Raw genomic sequence first — 21,004 nt, 5'->3', positions numbered from 1 at the left:
AAAAACCCTTTGCAGCCAGACCAGGTGAATATGTGACACATTGGTAACAAGGGTCAAAAGCCAACTATTTATCAGGTTACACCACTGTTTTTACGAGGTTTCAAACACTACTATGGAAAACATCTAACGCTTATCTCTTATCATTTTCATCACAACCTATTAAGTACATTCTTCTTAATTCCATTTTATAGACTAAGGAAACTGCAGTTTAGAAGAGTATAGGCCAACATCTAAGAATATATGATGAACATCTACAGTATCATCTACCTTACCCCACCATTGTCATTTTCCTAGAAACTGTTTGGCCATTCCAATAGTTCTCATGTGATCCTCATCATAACTGATTAGTTATACTTAAGTTGGTTGCCCACTTAACTAATCAATTTTTCTTTCTAAGATCTACACTTGACAGTCAATGATTTCAAGTTAGTGGTCGAAGACATTCTGGTGTTCTGAGCAGTGGTGTTTTCATGTGTGACTAAAACCAGTCTGACAAGAAAGAAATCATGCCAATATAACAGAGTGAGAGAAGAGAGTTACTGAATCGTCACATTTAATCAGGTCAGTTTTCTTTGAATCTATAAATTCATTTTGCATGCAAAAATTCAAGCTGGGTTTTATCACCTACAAACTAATTCAGAAAATAAGTATGTGAAGGATAATTATTTACAATGCACAGATATTAACAGAATTTATACTCAAAATTCAGTTGAGATCTCAGTCTCATTAAAGGTAAAGCTAGCATACAGAACAGTTACATGCCAGACAGCCATACAGATGAAATAACCATCTAAACCATACAAGAGGAATGATAAATACTGTAAGAGCTCAAAACTTAAAATCCAACATAGTTATGATGAATGTTGAGATCATAAAGATGAAAAAAGTGGTGAAAAAACTCAAGGCAAGAAAAAGGCCTTGGAAATATGTGAGCAGAATGGTAAAAACAAATGAAATACTATAGAAAAGTCTAAGTCTGTTTTGGAAATGGTACAAATGAAGACAAAGCAAACATGTAGGGCTGAGATTAAGAAAAAAATATAGTACTGATTACAACTAGAAAAGTGCTAGACAGCCCATTAGTCTAAAAAGGTTGAGTTAAAATTTGGACTTTTGGGATGGAGGAAACAATAACAGAAAGCAAAGATCATACGCAAGGAACATTTAAAATTAAGTACCCAGCCAGCCAGTGTGGTGGCACAACCTCTTAATCTCACTACCCAGGAAGCAGAGGCAGGCAGCTAGAGCTCTGTGACCCCTGAGGTAGCCTGGTCTCTATAGACCACAAAAAAATAAATATTGACACTAGTTCATTTCATCTGCATAATTAAAACCTAGGAAGTATTACGATCCTCAAGTTTACAAACTATGTACCTTCGGGCTCAAATAAGTTAGATAATTTGCCCAATACCATAACTAAATAAAAAGCTGAACTGATGAATGGGAGGGGGGCATAATATTCACTTGATCAACCAAAAGTCTTTTCCACAAGGACAAAAATAAAGATATATAACAACATGGATGATGACAATGATAGCTAATACTGACTCAGTATCAAGAACTACATAAGCACTTTCTAGGCATTACCCTTTCTAACATTCCTAGGAATTCTAAAAAAAAAAAAAACAAAAAAAACAAAAAAAAAAACCCATGCTTATTCTTAATTGAAGATGCTGTGCTTGAATCTTAACACTCATAGGAAATTTGTCCTAATCATCAGGCTAATAAGTGGCAGACTTTGTTGGTTTCAGAACCAGTTCTACCTTTACCCACTGTACAACTATGAGTCTATTACAACCAAGTAATGAAAACAGAAGTAGGATGAGATGAGTAATCCCTTTTACTCTTTTTACTATGTCTTTTACTATAGAAAGGGGACTAAGATTATTAATATATAAAGAATCCTTAAAATGTAAGGGGGAAAGTTGTAAAGCTAAACAAAAATAAGTAAAAATTTCAAAATTTATAACAATATGAAAAGATGGGCCTGAAGAGATGATGGCTCAGCAGATAAGAGCACTTGCTGAGGACCCTGGTTCAGTTCCCAGCACCTACATGGTCACTCACAACCATATCTAACTCCAGTTTCAGAGAAACCACCTCTAACCCTGGAGGACTCAAGATATGCAAGTGGTACTATGTATACATGCAGGCAAAATACATAAATAAAAAAGTAAATTAAATATATACATATATATTTAACTTTACTTGTAAGAGAAAAGGAAATTAAAATTACACTAAGATACTACTTCTTAACCTACTAAAGTTAGAAAGTGTTATTACTATATTGGTAAGGACAACAGATAATCTCACGTACTACTATGGTAAAAATATCATTCCTAGAAGACAGACTCATAAAATAATGAGCAAAATTACGTATCTATGTACCTTTGACAGTGTAATAATCTCACTTCTAGAAATTAACTTAAAGACACTGTGGATTAAGAGACTAAACCATTCCTCATGTTATAACATGCAGAAGAAATCTTTTCAGGGAATAGAAAATGGATGTTCCCCAGCACTTGGGAGGCAGAGACAGGCGGATTTCTGAGTTCGAGGCCAGCCTGGTCTACAGAGTGAGTTCCAGGACAGCCAGGGCTACACAGAGAAACCCTGTCTCGAAAAATCAAAAAGAAAAAAAGAAAAGAAAACGGATGTTTGTCCATCACACAAAGCAAAGAGCATTATTCTAACAGCATCCATTCTTGTTTAAGCCTTCCACTGTTAATACTTTGAGGTAAATTTATAGATACAAATACTGAATTTATAGCACAAACAGGACAAAACATGATCATATGTTTTATGCACATAAATAAAACAATGGTCTATTCTTGTCCACAGATAATTTGAAGTTGCAAGTCAAACACTCTGTATTCTAAATAAGGGTTTCTCATATTCTCTAACTCTCACTTAAACTGTTGGGCAACTTGGAACTATTAGTCTATCCTGACTATTTAATATAGCATTGAATAAATGATCCAAATTGCCAGTCGACAAGTGATCAACTAATACTTCTGTCAGTAATGAACTTTAGTAAAGTTGCACAAGCCCAAGTGTGTGTGTATGTGTATGTGTGTGTGTGTGTGTGTGTGTGTGTGTAAAACAATGGTAAAAATATGAACTCACATACAATATTACTAATAGCAAAAACTTAACAATAGTATTCACTGATATGAGACTAAAGAAACAATATTAACGTCCAAAAAGTAGGGCACTATTCAACTACAAAAAAATAGCGAAGTTCCATTCCACAGTTCAATATTTTTAAGAGTCAGAAAGGGGTAGAAATATGAATAAAAACTTATACATACATGTAGACAATGTGTATTTGTCTTTATAAAAAGAAATTCTACTCCTTCTGGTTTGGGCCAGAGCACTGAGCAGATCTTGGGTGGCAGCTCTGCCCCAATCTCTAAAAACCCAGAGGAAGTAGGGATCCCAGGTACTCTAACCCGGACAGTATCTTAGGTAAGCAGACAGCAAGGCCCGCCCCAAACAGGGAGTAACTGGGACTCACAAGGACCCAGGAAGTCACTCCCAGCCCGGAGTACTGGTTCCCTTTGGTCTGGGACAGAGCACTGAGCAGATCTTGGGCAGCAGCTCTGCCCCCAATCCCTAAGAACCCAGAGGAAACGGGGCTCCCAGAGCTCTAACCTGGGCAGTATCCTGTCTGCGCTTGAGCATTAAGTAGATTTTGGGCCCTAGCTCTTACCCCAGTAGTTACACCCACCCCACAAAGTTCTGATACAACCAAGATAATAGGAACGACAGGCTACAGTCAGAGACAGGGCAGGTAGCACTAAGGAGATACAGATGGCAAAAGGCAAGCGCAAGAACATAAGCATCAGTAACCCAGGGTACTTGGCATCATTAGAACCTAGTTCTCCCACACTAGAAAGTCCTGAATTCCCCATATCACTAAGAAAGCAAGATTCAGATTTAAAATCACTTCTAATGATGATGATAGAGGACTTTAAGGAGGACATAAATAACACTCTCAAAGAATTTGAGGAGAACACAGGTAAACAGGTAAGAGCCCTTAAAGAGGAAACATGAAAATCCCTTAAAGAATTACAAGAGAAAAACAACCAAACAGGTGAAGGAATTGAATAAAGGCATCCAGGACATAAAAATGGAAGTAGAAACAATCAAGAAATCACAAAGGGAGACTACCCTCCAGATAGAAAACCTAGGAAAGAGATCAGGAGTCATAGACACAAGCATCACCAACAGAATACAAGAGATAGAAGAGAGAATCTCAGGTGCAGAAGATACCATAGAAAATATCAACACAACTGTCAAAGAAAATGCAAAATGCAAAAAGTTCTTAACACAAAATATCCAGGAAATCCAGGCCACAATGAGGAGACCAAACCTAAGGATAATAGGTATAGATGAGAGTGAAGATTCCCAACTTAAAGGGCCAATAAATATCTTCAACAAAATTATAGAAGAAAACTTCCCTAATCTAAAAAAAAGAGATGCCCATAAACATACAAGAAGCCTATAGAACGCCAAATAGACTAGACCAGAAAAGAAATATCTCCCGTCACATAATAATCAAAACACCAAGTGCACAAAACAAAGAAAGAATATTAAATGCAGTAAGGGAGAAAGGCCAAGTAACATATAAAGGCAGACCTATCAGAATTACACCAGACTTCTCACCAGAGACTATAAAAGCTAGAAGATGCTGGACAGATGTCATACAGACCCTAAGAGAACACAAATGCCAGCCCAGGCTACTATACCCAGCAAAACTCTCAATTACCATAGATGGAGAAATCAAGATATTCCACGACAAAACCAAATTTACACAATATCTTTCTACAATCCCAGCATTACAAAGGATAATAGCAGGAAAGCTCCAATACAAAGAGGGAAATTATACTCTAAAAAGAGCAAGAAAGTAACCCTCTTCCAACAAATCCAAAAGAAGACAGCCACACAAAGATAACTTCACCTCTAATAACAAAAATAACAGGAGACAACAATCACTGTTCCTTAATATCTCTTAACATCAATGGACTCAATTCCCCAATTAAAAGACATAGGCTAATGGACTAGACACATAAATGGGACCCAGCATTTTGCTGCATACAGGAAACCCACCTCAGTGGGTTAGAATAAAATGCTGGAAAACAATTTTTCAAGCAAATGGTCCTAAGAAACAAGCTGGAGTAGCCATTCTAAAATCTCCAACCCGAGAACACAAGGGGGTTGGGGGGTGGCTCATGGCTCCACCTGTGTAGGTCGTTGAGGGTGGCCTTGCCAGGCATCAGTGGAAGTGGATGGCCTTGGTACCTAAAAGTTTGGATTCCCTAGTGTTGGGGAATTGCAAGAGCAGGCAGGCAGGAATGAGAGGATGGTGGGAGCACACCCTCATAGTAATTGGAAGGGGGGAGGGAATGGGGTAAGGGGTTAGGCATCAGTGGAAGTGGAGGGCCTAGGTGCCCGAAAGTTTGGATTCCGTGGGAAATTTGAGAGCAGGAAGGCGAAAATGGTAGGATGGTGGGAGCACACCCTCATAGAAACTCCCAGAATTATATGGATTAGACATGACAAAGGCAGGCCACCAGAAGACTAGATTCTAGAATTCAAACAAACAATTATCTTGATACTAAAATTTGTTTTGAGAATTGTATATTACAGAATACATAGCCTTGGTGTATCTACTCATCAGGCAAGCTGAGCAGACCTGATCGAACCTATGATGTCCTGGAATTCTAGCTGGACGCAGTGAAGGCACAGTGTCAGAGGCTTATCAATTTACTCTTCCCCCAACCCCTCTTCTAATATCTCAACAACCATAATCAGCTTGAAGAAGTTAATGAAGAGTCGGCACCCCTATTCTGGGCTTGGGGACTGAGGTGGTTAATATTGGGCTGTCTTTCTAGGGAAAAGTAGTGGTTTTGGTGGAACAGGGAGGATTAGCTAGGATTTATTGCATAGCCATAACCTACTGGTAGAAATATGTATAATTGTTATTAAGATGAAGTTGTAATTTCTTAAATGGTACAAAATTTACTTTGATTTCAAATTTAAGGTTTTCATTGGTACGAGCTTCTTATTAATATAAAAGTAAGATGAACACTGTTACTATCATAGGCATTGTGCCTGTATAACACATTTAGGAATACAAGGCTTAGACCCAGTCCTTCTTTAACTTTTTTAACTTATTTGAGATGGTTAGACTGTGAGTTAAGGGCCTATATAGCAAATTCATGGCTTTGAGTTTATTGTTAGGGTGTTTTCTATATTTTCTTTAGAAATAGCTGAGAGGAGTTAACAGACAATAGTCCAGATTGCCTTACATAAATAGTTGGTTTTCAAAACATCAGAAATCCACAGAACTGACATTACAAACATTTCTGTATTAATGTTCATTTTGATTAGAGACCTGTCTGCTCCTGACAGCTTCCTGCCTTGGATTCTAAGAAGAAATTGAGCATCTTTGGAGTTATTCCAATTGTGGTGAGTCAGCCACTAGGCAAGAATTGCTTCTTTCCATCTACAGACAAATCACTGTCCAGAAAAGGACACACTTGCAGAATAGTCGACTGATTATATCTGCCAAGACAGAGTAATCAGCCCTTAATAATTCTGCATCACTAAGGTCTGTCAGATGATCCTGGGCCAGAAGGGTGAAGATCAGATGCTCCAATGTTCTGTAGTATAGGGACTGTCCAGGTGTTCAGTGATCTCTATAAATTGGCTAAGTTTTAGAAGCTATGCTTTGTGCTTCCCATAATTTCAGTTAACTCAGTCATTCTGGATGGGAGTGAAAACTTATAGTCTCATAGTCTTATAGTCTCATAGCCAATCCTTGCAATTTACTTTGAGAGAAAAGATTTGAGAGGATGGTTTTCAGCTGACATTCATTCTAAAGCCAAGGGGGGGGGGAAAAAGGCAGGTTCAGAACTAAGTCTTTTATTTAGGAGAGATGACAGAGGTTCTGCTTAGTCAACAAAATGATGGACTGGGTATTAGGCCTATCTTCCACCTTACTGACATAAATTGGTATAGTTATGCTCTAACTGTATTTTGAGAGAAAAGTTTTATTTTAACAGGAAGGGTGATATGTAGGAGGAGCTAAGGTGGGAGGAGTACAGAGAGGAGGAAGAAGGAGAGGAGGAGGAAGAGGAGAAGGAGAGGAGGAGCTAGGTGATGAGAGAGAAGAGAGAGGGGGGGCAGACATGGAGGCAGATGTTCACATGTCTCCACCAGTCAAAGATAGTTGATATATCTAGGTTGGATATTAGGTTACACTTCTGATTGATATTGAGCATTGCCAAATTTATAAAGCCATTGGTTGCCAGGCAGTGGTGGTACAAGCCTTTAATCCCAGCACTTGGGAGGCATCGGCGGGTGGATTTCAGCCTGGTCTACAGAGTGAGTTCCAGGACAGCCAGGGCTATACAGAGAAACCCTGCCCCCCCCCCTTCAAAAAAAAAGCCATTGGTTAACATTAAAAAAATTGTATAAAAGCAAAAAGGAGAAGTGGGTATGGGATAGGGGTTTTCTAGGGAGGGGAAATGGGGAAAGGGAATGGCATCTGAAATGTAAATAAAATATCCAATAAAAAAATAAATAAAAGAAAAGAACAGAGGAAAAAAAAGAAATTCTAGAATAAATTTTTTAAAGCACAAAAATAGAAGGCTAAGCAGATGGTTTGGCAGTTAAGAGTACTGGTTGCTCTTCCAGGCTAAGATTCCTAGCACCCACACAACGGCTCACAACTATGTATAACTCTACTTTCAGAGAATCCAACACCTTGGTCTCCATGAACACCATGTATGCATATGGTACACTGATATACATCCAAGAAAACATATATATAAAATGAAAATAAATCTAATTTTTTTCACATAAAACTAAAGCATAGAAATAAGGGAAAGCAGAATAGAGATGATATATACAAATGAGAAGTTATCAGCTATATCTTGAAGTCAGGGGAAGGGGGAAAGAGAAGAAAATAAATTCCTAAATATCAAAAACAACTTGCATTAAAATAACCTAAATAACAGTAAGCTGTTTCAAAGTCAAAAATAAAATATTACAAAGCTCTATTGACCAAATAAGGAAAATGAACAACTACAGGCCAATAGCAATGATAATTCAAAAATATCATTAAAAAAAAAGTTTTCTTGGAATAATAGCTAATTTTCAAGCCTGGGACAAGAAACCTGCAAGATGAGCCTAAGCATCTTATGGCAAAAACAAGGGCTCTGTCAAAACTTATTAGGATCATACAAATATGAGAACATCAAGAGACTACTATGTCAAATTGTCCAGTCAGCTGGATTGCTCATCAGGGAAAGATGCTCACCACTAAGCCTAGCAACCTGAGTTTTAACCATGCAACCCAGATGACAGAAGGAAAAAAGCTACTCCTAGTAGCTTTTCAAGTAATGAAAGACCACAGAAGACTTTAGCGCTGAGAAGGCCAGGAGACATCCCCTGGACTCCTTTATTGCCAACTGCTGTATCAAAATGCTTGTTTCAACTTAGAACATGTGAGCCCTTTCCATAAAGCTTCCTTCCCCAGTCTCTCTCTTTTTTCATCCCTTCAGACCCTATGACAGTGGCAGGTAGTCCCAAGGGTACGGCATCATCACTTCACTGAAAGGTTTCCTTGAGTATTATCTTACTTTTATAACATTTGTCTGTGCCAAGTCTCTCACACCAAGGCTCGAAAAATACCTTCCTCTGCAAAGTAGCAATTAAAAGTTGAAGCATTCATCCTTTGTATCATGAACTGTATTCAAGGTAAACACCAATGGGTAATGACAAGTTCTTCTTTCAACAGAATTAGTTAATAAATGTGAAAGGAATACTAAAATTATAAGCTTCTTGCTGTGATACAAAAGAAAACAGATACATCTATGGAAATATTTACTAAAACGTCCAACATAGTTAAACCAAGGTTTCTGATTTATCAATTTATCCAAGAAACATGGTAAGTATAGGAATAGAAAAATCTAGATAGTAAAATAGATATATAGTATCACTGCCCTGGTCTCTTCAAAAAGACATCAGATGACAGGCTAGAAGTTGAGATAAGGAGATTCTACATTTAAAGATTTTAAAAGACAAAACAAAAACAAAAAACAAAAACAACAACAAAAACCCAAACACTGTAATATACCCAGGGGGCAATGGGAAAAGACACCTTGTTGGTTGTGTTTTTTCTATCAGTTGGGCAGATGGTAGTCCTTTGTTCATCCTAGTTTGATGTCTGGCTTGATGGCCAAAGCTGTCTTATGCCTACAACTCATAAGAATCAAATCAAATCTAGGCAGAGCAGCACCGGAAGAGGAAGACAGAGACCTGCAGACTACCATGCCACCCACAGACCTGCCCTCCATGGGACATGGAGCAAGTGGTGAATGGAGTGGAGAATGTCACTCGGGGCCAGCCTGTGCCAGGCAGTAACCACCACAACATGTGAGCATGTGGTGGGCAGACGGAAAATAGCAGCTCAAGTATTAATGAAGAGAGATGGAACTGAAGACTCAAATGTAGAGAGAAATAGCCTCTTGTGTGTGGCCAGTCCCACCATCTGGAGCCACAATGAGATCCCAGCCTGAGCTGCCACTAGGGGCCATGTCTGAGTCCATGGGTATGCAGCAGCAGGGGTCAATGTCAATGTCCATGGCTCATATTACCACTAGGGAACATGGGGCTGTCTCTGGCCAGGACAGCCACCGGGGACCATGTGGATGTCCAGGGGCTGTGCATAACTGGCTCCATTTCTCACTTGATGTGACACTTGGAAGAGCTGGCATCTCTCACTTGAGGCCAGCATCTCATTCTGGCAACACAGTGGAGCTGACGCTGGTGGTGGGGGTGAGAGAGCCCCAAGGACTTGAGTCTGGGAGAGCTGACCCCACTGCTTGTCTGCTGCAGGGTGGCACAGGTACAGAGGTACAGAGGTGATGCCCCTTCCTACTGCCATCCCTTGACAGATCTGGCAGTCAGAAAAAGCTGCCCACAAGATCATGAATTTGGGAGAACTAGCCCTGCCCCTCACCAGCTGCAGCACTGCAGGGTAAAGTAGACCCTGCACCTCGTCTTAGCAGCACAATAGAGCTGGTCCTGGTGGCAGGGTGTAGGTGAGCAGACCCTGGACATGAGGGAAGGAGAGCTGGCTCTGCCAACCTCTGCTGTGAGGTAGCCCTGGGGGAGATGCCCTTTCACGCCTTCAACCCTTACCACCTGAGGCAGGGGGATGAGGTGTGGCCCTGCCCCTCACTGGCTGTAGCACTTCAGAGAGTGGGTCCTACACAGTGCCTGGGAAGCACAGTAGTGAGGGCCCTGGTTGAAGAGAGCAGGGAGGCAGGCCTGAGGACAAAGCAAGGGAGAGCTGGCCCTGCCACCCCTCTTCCGTGAGGTAGCCTGAGCCAGGGGAGATGCCCTCTGCTCTTCTGCCCCTTGCAACCTGAGGTAGTCAGGAGAGCAGACCCCGGGGTCATGAGCAAAGGAGAGCTGGCCCTGCTCCTCACTGGCTGCAGCACTTAGAAGAGCAGGCCTGCATCTTGCCTGGGCAGCACAGGTCTAGCCCTGGAGGAGGGGGCACAGGTGAACCATCCCTGAGGGAAAGAAGACAAGGGAGCTGGACCCATCACTCCATCTGCTGTGAGGTAGCGGTAATGCCCTCCTCTTCACCCCTCACCACCTGCAGTAACTGGAAGAGCTGGCCCTGGGGTCATGAAAGCAAGAGATGGGCAACACAGTGGAGCTGGCCCTGAAGGAAAAGGCATGGGGGAGGCAACCCAGAGGGTAGGAGAACAGGAAAGTTGGCCCAGACCCTCACAGGTTGCAGAATTTGGGAGAGTGGGTTTTGCACCATGACTGGGCAGCATGGTGGAACTGGCTCTGGAGGCATGGGAGTAGGCAAGTCAGCTTGAGAGCAGGAGAGCAGAAGAGCTGTGCTGCAGAGCCTAACCTGGTGGTGCAAAAAAGAGGGAACTGGTGGACTGACTGACCAGTTAGTTCAGCTACCACCCAGGCCAAAGGCTAACCTTAAATTCACAATGTAGCTGAGGATGACTTTTAACTCCTGATCCTCCTGCCTGTACCTCTAAGTGTTGAGATTACAAGTTTGTACCACCACTCAGAGCTCACACATATATGTGGATATAAAAGCAAGTATCTTGATTATCATTTTTGTTCAAAATGCACAAACCACTAGAGCAGTGGTTCTCAACCTGTGGGTCACAACCCCTTTGGTCTGGAATGTCAAACAACCCTTTCAGAGGGGTCTCCAAGACCACTGGAAAACACAGATATTTATATTATGATTCATAACAGTAGCAAAATTAGTTATTAGATAGCAATGAAAATAATTTTATGGGTGGGGGTTGGGAGAGTCATCACAACATGAGGAACTGTATAAAACAGTCACAGCATTAGGAAGGTTGGGAACCACTGCCCTAGAGTTATAAAAATAAGTTACAAAATACAAAACCAAGTGACAAATAGAACAATTAAATAGAACAATTAAAATCAGTTCAGGAACTACTTCCAAAACCAGCATGACTCAAAGATAGTTCCTACACTTGTATTCCTACCAACATCATTTAAATCTGTAAATTTTATTTCTTAAATAAACCAATGATAAATTTTCAACTTTTTTTAGATTTGATGTATATGACTATTTTGCCTACATGCATGTATATATATGTACCACACTGTTCCTAGTGACCTTGGAGGTCAGAAGAGGGTATAAGATCTCTTGGAACTGGAGTTACAGATTATTATGAACCACAATTTGAATGCTAGGAACTAAAACTGGGTCCTCTGCAAGAGCAACAGGTGCTCTTGAAACTGTTAAGACATCTCTCCACCCATAAAGATAATTTAAAATTATAATGACTTATAGACTGCACAAAGAACATGATTAACTTATTTGATTCAACTCTTTGTTATTCTACAAAAAAGAAACTGACAAGAAAACTGGTTACAAAGGGTTAATGACAGGACTATGAGAAACCTTGAACTTTCAATCCAATATTAAAAAAATTTTCCCATTATAAACTGCAATACTACCTAGATGTTCATTCTTTAAAAAAATGTAGACTATTTTCTATGTGTCTATGTGGTCACTGTAATAAGAATGGACCCATAGATTCATGTATTTAAATGCTTAGTCTTCAGGGAGTGGCACTATTTGAGAAGGGTTAAGAAGCATGACTTAGCTAGAAGAACTGTCACTTGGGGTGATGTGTTTATAAAAAGATAAAAAGATAAAGAATTTGTTCTATGAGTGTGTGGTGAGGTATGGGAGAAGAGGATGTCTCAGTGGGCCCATGCTGAGGCATCCCTTCCTGCTGAGGGACCAGGCACACACCTGTACAGTATAGAACAGAGTTTATTCAGGGCCTGGGGAAGGAAGTTAAGAGGGTAGTAGAGGCAGAGAAAGACAGAGAAAGGCAGAGAGAGGCAGAGAGAGGCAGAGAAGGAGAGAGTAGAGAAGTAGAGGCTGGCCATGAGCATGTGGAGAGAGGGGGAAAGGAAGGGGGAAAAGCTCAAGAAGGCAAGAGGCAAGAGGCAAGAGAGCAGGAGCTCAAGAGAGAGCAAGAGAGGAGGGGGCAAGCAGGCCCATTTATAGTGGGCCAGGCCTACCTGGTTATTGCCAGGTAACTGTGGGGGTGGAGTTTAGACAGAATGCTAACATGGGGTAGGTTGTGAGGTCTCAAAAGCCCATGCTAGACACAGTCTCACTCTCCTTATCTTCAGATCAGGATGTGGCTCTCAAACCACATTTCCAGTACCATGCCTGCTATGCCTGCCACCATGCTCTCTGTCATGATTGTATTAAGCCTCTGAAACTGTAAGCAAGTCCACAATTAAATGTGTTTTCTTATTCAAGTTGCCATGGTGGTGGTGTCTCTTCACTGCACTAGAATAGTGACTAAGACAGTAGGCAGGCATACATACCACAAATGGAGGTCAGAAAACTACCAGCAGAAGTCAATTTTCCTTCCACTATGTAGGTTTCAAGGATATAACTGAAGTCATCAGGCTAAGTAGCCACTGCCTTTAAGCGATGAGCTAATAACTCACTGACATCTATCCACTTCTTACACATGAACATATGTACTATAAACAGCTACACTATGGACTTCAACTAATCGGATGGTTCTTTTTGTGTGACTACCAGAATAGGAAAGTGGTATTAATGATCTTCAGTAAAAGGGCCCCATTTGAATACTTTCTGACATTTAAGCTTTTGTGTAATTTTTACTATAGAATTTATAGTTTTCACTGTCTATATACCAAGATTTATAACCATGACATATAACTAAACTGTAACAGTATGAAGTCTAATATAATTTAAATTTTATATGTAGTTCTTTCTTCTGAGTTAAAAACATCTTCTAGAGTTAAGATTTAATGAAAGGTGGGCTGGAGAGATGGCTCAGCAGTTAAAAGCACTGACTGCTCTTCCAGACATCCAGAGTTCAATTCACAATAACCACATGGTGGCTCACAACCATCTGTAATGGGATCTGATGCTCTCTTCTGGTGTGTCTGAAAACAGCTACAGTGTACTCATATACAATAAATAAATAAATAAATAAATAAATAAATAAATAAATAAATCTTTTTCCAAAAAATTTAATGAATGACCTGATTCATGTCTTGACTGTCACTGTGAGCAACTGCTCTATATTACCCACAGTTTTCCTGTAGTGCAAAAAGGCCCCTCCTTTACAGAAGATATACTGAAAGTACAGAAAACACAAAAAGAGAACAAGGTAACTAAATCTAAACTAATTAGCTCCCAACTGTCTTTCATACTAATCTAAAACCCTAGTAAAATTAGGTATTGTCTTAGTATTCTGTTGCTGTGAAGAGACACCATGACCATAGCAACTCTTATAATTGACTGCAGCTTCCTTACAGTTTCAGGGGTTTAGTGTCCATTATCCTCAAGGCAGGGAACATTACAGCAGGCAGCCAAAAATGGTAGCTGAGAGCTCTGCAGGTCTCTGGGTTTGGAGTGGATTTTTGAAACCTGAAAAACCCATTCCCAGTGACAAATTTCTCCAACAAGGCCACACCTCCTAATTCTTGTCAGGTAGCACCACTCCCTAATGACTGAACATTCAAAACAGATGAACCTAGGGGGCCATTCCTATTCAAACCACCACTCAATCATCCCAATCCTGACAAAGGGGCTGAAGATGTGACTCAAAGGTAAACATTTGTTATCCAAGTACAAGGTCCTAGGTTTAATGCCCATAACTACAAAATAAAACATGACTAAGTGAACAGTCTCCAAAAACTTCTCCCCTAATTGAATCCATCTAATATCTACATTTTCAGTTATATTTGGTTTGGATGTTTCAACAATACACATTTGGATTATAGCCTTAAGTGTCCAGGAAATTGTTCTGCACTAAAGAAGACAATGTACCAGTAATAATACAATATGACAATAATGGTTACAAATTATCAGGTTACTAACCATCCTATACTATAACTTAAATTATTTAATTCACACAACAAACTAGTACAATAACCTTTCTCATTTTCTTGAAGCTAAAATGAGCTTTCAGGGGTTAAAATAACTCATCTAAAATCCTCCAGCTCACACATGACAAGGCCTAGATTTAAATTCACATTTAGATCTACAGAAACATTTACTAAATGTGTAAATGAAAAGGATTGTTTCATAACTGTCCTAGCAATAAACTAATAATCTGAACAGTCTAGTCTAAACTATGCATGCTTGCAAGGATGAAGCAAGAATTTCATTGCTTGAGGCAAGGAGTTCTTGGGGGCCACCTTGAGCATCACAGTGAGAACCTGCATCTAGAATAAGAATGTTCTCCATAGGTGCATAGAAGGGTTAGGAAGTATGGCCTTACAGAAGGAGGTGTGTCACTGCGAGTGGAGAGTTTTCAAAGCCCAAGCCAGGCCCAGTGTGTCTGTCTCTGTCTCTCTGTCTGTGTGTGTTTCTTTCTTTCTCTCTCTCCCTCCCTCCCTCCCTCCCTCCCTCCTCCCCCTCCACCCCCACCTGCAGATCAGGATGTGTCTCTCAGATACATCTTGAATACCATGCCTGCTAGTCTCCATGCTCCCTGCCATGATTGTGAACTAAGCCTCTGACACTGTAAGCAAGTCCCGAATTAAATATTTTCTTTTATAAAAATTGCCTTAGTCATGGTATCTCTTCACAATAATAGAACAGTGACTAAGACAGAGTCCCATCTCTTGAAAACAAAACAAACATACAAACAAAAAAGGCTAAGAAAAAAAGATTTGGTCTTACTAACACTAGTAAAATCCATAACCTTGAAATCATGAGCCCTAATGGGCACACAGCTATGGAAAACAGAAAACACATAACTTTGAACATCAGTAGGCAGACAGCTATAAACCAGAAGACACTGAGGTCCAAAGACTTAATTGTTTTCATTCTACCATCAGGAGCATACTTTCAAATGTGATTAATCCAACTGGTAAGGAGATGGAGATTATGCAGCAATCTACTCAAAGTCTTTTTTAATAATTCAAATGCATAGACTAGTATTGCCAAAAACTCCACAACAAAATGTCCAGTTTAGTGAGAGATAGTAGTAATACTAACAACACAAATAATTTATTTTAGAATATAAGAAATTTGGGTTATAATATAATATTCAAGTACAGATACCTAAAAGACAGTTGAATGTTTATGATTTAAAATAAATTAAAAAAAAAAAAAAAGGGCAAATGAGATGGCTCAGTCAACGAAGATGCTTTCAGCACATGCCTGGCAACCTGAGTTACTTCCGCAGCAACCACATAAAGGTAGGTAAAAGAACCAACTACACAAAATTTGTCTTCTGACATCCAAATGGCAAGCACAGATACACACACACAATTAATAAATATGAAAATAAAATGATTTATAGATAATGGAAAGAGTGTTAAGTAGCTGATGCTTCAAGGTTGGAACAAACTGTCCATTACATTCAAGGCAAAGAGAAAAAAATAAATCTGCAATGAAAATATGGGGAAGGCACTAGTTAAAAATATAGAAAAAGATAATTTCATGGAAAAAAAAAATGAAAACCAGCATCCAAATCTTCACTTTACATTTGCCTTTCACATTCTGCTTAAGTAATATGATTTCCTTCCCCATCATCCACCCACATTTCTTACACTTCCCCAGAGAAAAGAAAACTGAAAAAAAAAAGTCATGCTCTTGAAGAAATGGTTGGACAGCCACTTGCTAGTGTTTCTTCCAAGTAAACTGGTAACATTACTACTGCCCCAAACAAAAAAAGTGTTTTCTGGGTAAAATTAGATTTAAAGACCTTTGCCAGCAAAGTTTGAAACCTTTCATTACTTAAGAGTGATCTATAAGCAAATAATCTCACAACATATTAATAATGAGTTTTTAAAAGACTAGAATGACATGTGGCAAATATCATGAACATAATATTGGCTAAATCAGTCAGCAAGGGTAAAAAAAAATCTAGACAGAGGCTAGAGAGCTGCTAAGAGCTCTTTCTGCTCTTACAGAGGACATGGGTTCAGTTCTCAGTACTCAAATTACATATTCGCAGCCACTAAGGGATCTGACACCCTTCTTCTGGCCTCTGACTGCACCTATATGCGTACGGCAGAAATAAATACAAAGCTAGAGAGGCAACCAAGGTGAAAGGAGTATTAAACCTCCAGTCTAAAACAGATCCAACTCCACATGAAACAAAAGGGACGTATAGGGATCTGATTGAGTCACTGTGAATAGTAGAGTAAGAGAGGAAATGAATGAATGAATGAATGAATGCTCAATAATAAACATAAAATATCATACAAAGAAATTCATGCTAGACATTATAAAACTGGGAAGTAGATTTGTTTCCAAAGAAAATTCCAATCTTTTAAGTTCAGAGTGACCTGATAGTAAAATTTCAATGGTCACCTTCGATAATGGAATTTTAGAAAGATCAAGATTGTAAAATTAAAACAGAAAAAGTAATCAAGTTCATTCTCTGAATGATCCTTTAAAGTCTTGTGCTCCTAAATACCCGGCTACCTTAACACTGAGGACCTTGGTGGTTGCTTCTTTGACTCTTCCTCTTTATTCAACCTTCATCTATCACCCTTAGATCTCTCTCTAGGCTATTGCTTTTCATTCTATCAGTTACAATTTGTACTCTATAGAAATGATTTCCAAGTCATTATTTGTTATTGTAAGTTAATTCCTCATCTACAATAGTCTACAGGACATTTCTCTACACTCATCCCACTATCTTGTCAAATACAGCAAATTTAAAATACATCAGGTCTATTCTCAAGCAATTCCCAAACTTGACTATTTTCACCACTCTTACTATCTATCTATCTATCTATCTATCTATATATATATGTATACACACACACACACACACACACACAACTCAGGCCCAACATTTCTGGAGTCCTTTGACTAATGCCACTCTGGTTCTCCTCCACTCAATCACCTCCCATCAATGCTTCCTTCTTCATTTTCACGTCCTAGCTCAGGGTTCCGATTGAGTGAGGACTATTATGGTAATCTGAAAATTCTCCAATCTCACTTTATTCCCAGTCTTTTTCCATACAAACCTATCTTACATAGAACTACTGGATTAATCTTCATTCATTCTGTGATAGCCCAATTACATTCAAATCCTCCAACTCTACCCTCATCCTTCCAACTATATCTTGTTTATATAAACATGTCGCAGTCAGTCATGGATGCCCATCCACTCTCTATCTGTTATCCTCAGTCCATCATAAAGCACACTCTGGCACTCTCACCTCACAGCAGTTGTTTTCCTTCAGTTTCCATTATATAGACAGACGATTAACTGAAAAATACTGAATAATCATTTAGAATTAATCAGTTGTTTTCTCAATCTGTAAACTGTTTGTTTCTGTATATGTATATTAGAATGTTTTCCTAAGCAGATTCAACTCTCTAAATAAAGAGTCCAGGTAATGTGTATACATTTCCTTTGCACTCTCCACAACTCTATCAGGTTTCTATTCTACTGAATGATACTGTAACAAAAGAGAAAACTAGCGCGCGCGGGCGCACACACACACACACAAAACCCAACAACAACAACAACAAAAAAGCTCCAAAACCGTCCTTAATAGGAGGAGTGAAAAGTAAAATAGGATGAGCAGATTGATGGTGGAGAGCTTGCCTAGCATGTGTGGGTTCAACTGTCAGGACCACTGACAACAATAAGCCTAAGAACAACTTATTAAACTACTGAAAGACATATCAGACATGGAATACATTAGAAACATATAGTTAAATATGTTTAGAGCAATTCTGAAAGCTTTGGTGAGAAACCTTACACATTCAAAATAGAATAACTGAATGTACTTTAAAATAACTGAAATACACACAAATATTAACCTACAGAATTTCCTGATTCAGTATGAGATTTTAAAATATTATCTCTCTGAATGACATTATTCTGAAATCTCCAAACGATTGAGTATACAAAGTTAATTCTCTGAAATCCCCATGTCCAGAAAGACACTAAAACATGATTCTAGAGATCTTTTGATTTTGTTTAAAAACTAAAAATATTAATATATAATTTTTAGTTGGTAGTAAACGAAAAAATTCTGTTGATAACTGTATTGGCAGTACTCAAACGCCTATTATTTACAAATAATTCTATTTGCTATCAACAACTGGTAATTTTTATGGTAGGATTTTGGCTTTTTGTGACCTAAAATCTTTAGAATGTTTTTAAAGCGGCAATAATTAGTTCACTACCACCAAAAAACGGTTCTTAATATATGTGAAATATATTTACTAACAGTGTTTTAAAAGCCATCAAACTTGTGTTGGCCTAAGATTAATTGTCGTAGGTGTTTGCATTTAACGTTCCACAGTTTCTTTAGCCTCAAGACACCTAAAATTTTTATCTTAAAAATCATTTCCTCTGTATCAATTCTCCATTATCATTTCCAAGTCTAAACTCTCTAATTCTATAAATAGAAAGTAAATTTTTCAATCCTACTGTCAAACCAATCCGGGAAGTTAATACTAAGATTGTCTTTCAACGAGCTATACAATATAAACTTTGACATGTTACGATGGCTGCAATCGTAGTTTTTAAGTATCCTCGGTGGACTGAGGGGCTGAATCAAAACCAGAAGTTCAGAGTAGCTAGCACAGAACCACTGAAATTACTTTTTAAAAGGTGGTGGTGGTGGGGTTGAACTATGAGATTTACTGGTGCTCCAAAATTCTTGCAAAAGCGAAATCTGGCATCTTCCCAAGATGACTATGCACACCTGAGACTTGTTGCAGTTAACAGACTACAAACAGCAACCCAAAGCAACCTAGAGGAAACAGCAGCACTCACCAGCAAACAATCTGAATTCACTTCCGATTTGGGATCCCGCAGCAGGTTGTCGATTTTTTCAAACCGAGTCTCAAAACTGTCCCCAGTCGACATGATGCTGCTACTTGTGAGGATACCTCCGTACCCGCAGCGGAAAGCAAGTTCAACCAACTTCCTCCGCCGTGGGTTGGTAGCCGCCGGGCAGAGGAGCCGGAACTTCGGGGTCACCAGGTGCTCCCGGTTCCCCCTCCTCCCCCTCACTGAGGGGACCTCTGCTCTCCAGACCCCAGGCTGGGGGTGACAGCGACCCGCAGCCGCTCGGACACCCAAAGTCGCATCCCACCTGGCAGCCCCTCGCGACAGCCGACAGCGCCGTCGCCAGCAGCCTGGTCGCTCCGGCGAGGCACCTCAGCCTAGCGGGCCCCGGCTGCCTTCGCCATGGCGGGGCCCAGTTCAGAGAAGGGCAGCGGCGGGAAGAGGGAGCACAGCAGGGTGGAGACTCCCTCGGGGCAGCCAGGGAGAGCGAGGAGGAAAGGCGAAAGCGAAGGGCGGGTGAGAAGCTGCGCCAGCTGCCGCCGCCGCCGCCGCCGCCGCCTGGGCCCCGGGCCGGCCCCGCTCCGCTCTGAGGCGCTAAAGGCAGTCTAGCCCTGCATCCCCGGTTCCACTCGGCCCGGCACCACGCACAGATTAGCCTCGGCCAAGAGCTGGTCCCCACAGAACAGGCTCACGCTCCCATTTTATCCGGTCGCTGCTGGCGCTGCTAACGCGGTGTCCGGCCGGGCAAGGCGAGGTCGGTGGCCCGATGGAGTCTCAGGGGAAGACGGGCTGGAGCGGGCCGGTGAGGAAGACGACCGTAGGGTCCGTGCGGCTGCTGATGCGGGACCTTTTGGGAGGGGCCGCGGACCGAGCTGGGAAAAGGGCGAGTCGCGGAGGCGAATGCCTGGGGGGTGGGGCGAGGAAGGCTCAGAGGGACTAATATGTCCGCCTTCCTGTTCAAACAAACGGAGCCCGACGGCGCGCAGTGCGCACGCGCGGCGCGGGCGTTCGGAAGGGGAGAGAGCCGGGCCTCGCGCACGCGCACGCGCACGCGCACGCAGGCGCCCGCCAGGGCGGGGCTGGCCGGATCGCGACAGGGAGGAGGGAAGAGAGGCGGGGCCGGACGTAGGCGGGGCCTGGCAGGCGGGGCGGAGTCGGAGACTCGGTGGAGGACGGCGAGGAGGGGCACTTTTCCCAGCTTCTGGTAGAGGAGCTGGCAGGCGCCCCAGATTTGCTTCCTTTGGGCCTCTGGTCAGGAGAACTCTAACAAGAAAAGAAGGCGCTTGTTATTACTGAGATAGATACTTTTTGCGGGCTAGGAGGGTGCTTTTCTTCTGGAGGTACCAGAGAGTTATTTCAGCACCAGTGGAGTTTGGATTTACCGGAGCACTATGATGATCTCTCCTTGATGCCCACCACGCAGAATCTGTTAACGATTCAATGGGAAAATCACCATGCACTCAGCTTTCCCAAGTTCCTTGAGTGTATCAAGGGAACCTTAAAATGTTGACACTAGAAGACAGAATCAATAGAAGTCAAAAGCAGTTTAATTAAAAAGGAAACACTCATAGGAAAATCAATGTTTGTAAGCCATTTCTATTTGTTTCTCACAACAGCTTGTAGTTCTGTCC

General features: G+C 40.8%; 1 protein-coding gene across 2 annotated transcripts in view; it reads right to left on the bottom strand.

The window, feature by feature from the left end:
- Rock1 (Rho associated coiled-coil containing protein kinase 1) overlaps positions 1 to 20,350 on the bottom strand; it is a 109,214-nt gene extending 88,864 nt beyond the window's left edge. Inside the window, exon 1 of one of the 2 annotated variants that reach the window (XM_034517779.2) lies at positions 19,359 to 20,350. In XM_034517779.2, coding sequence (XP_034373670.1) covers positions 19,359 to 19,451 — 93 coding nt within the window. In that variant the 5' untranslated portion in view covers positions 19,452 to 20,350. The remainder of the gene's footprint in view (positions 1 to 19,358) is intronic. The other variant, XM_034517780.2, reaches the window with a different exon arrangement.
- Between the last annotated feature and the right edge of the window lie 654 nt (positions 20,351 to 21,004).

The sequence above is a fragment of the Arvicanthis niloticus genome, chromosome 14, assembly GCF_011762505.2.
Source record: "Arvicanthis niloticus isolate mArvNil1 chromosome 14, mArvNil1.pat.X, whole genome shotgun sequence".
In the NCBI taxonomy this organism is placed as follows: domain Eukaryota; kingdom Metazoa; phylum Chordata; class Mammalia; order Rodentia; family Muridae; genus Arvicanthis; species Arvicanthis niloticus.
This window is presented reverse-complemented; position numbering and strand designations above follow the sequence as displayed.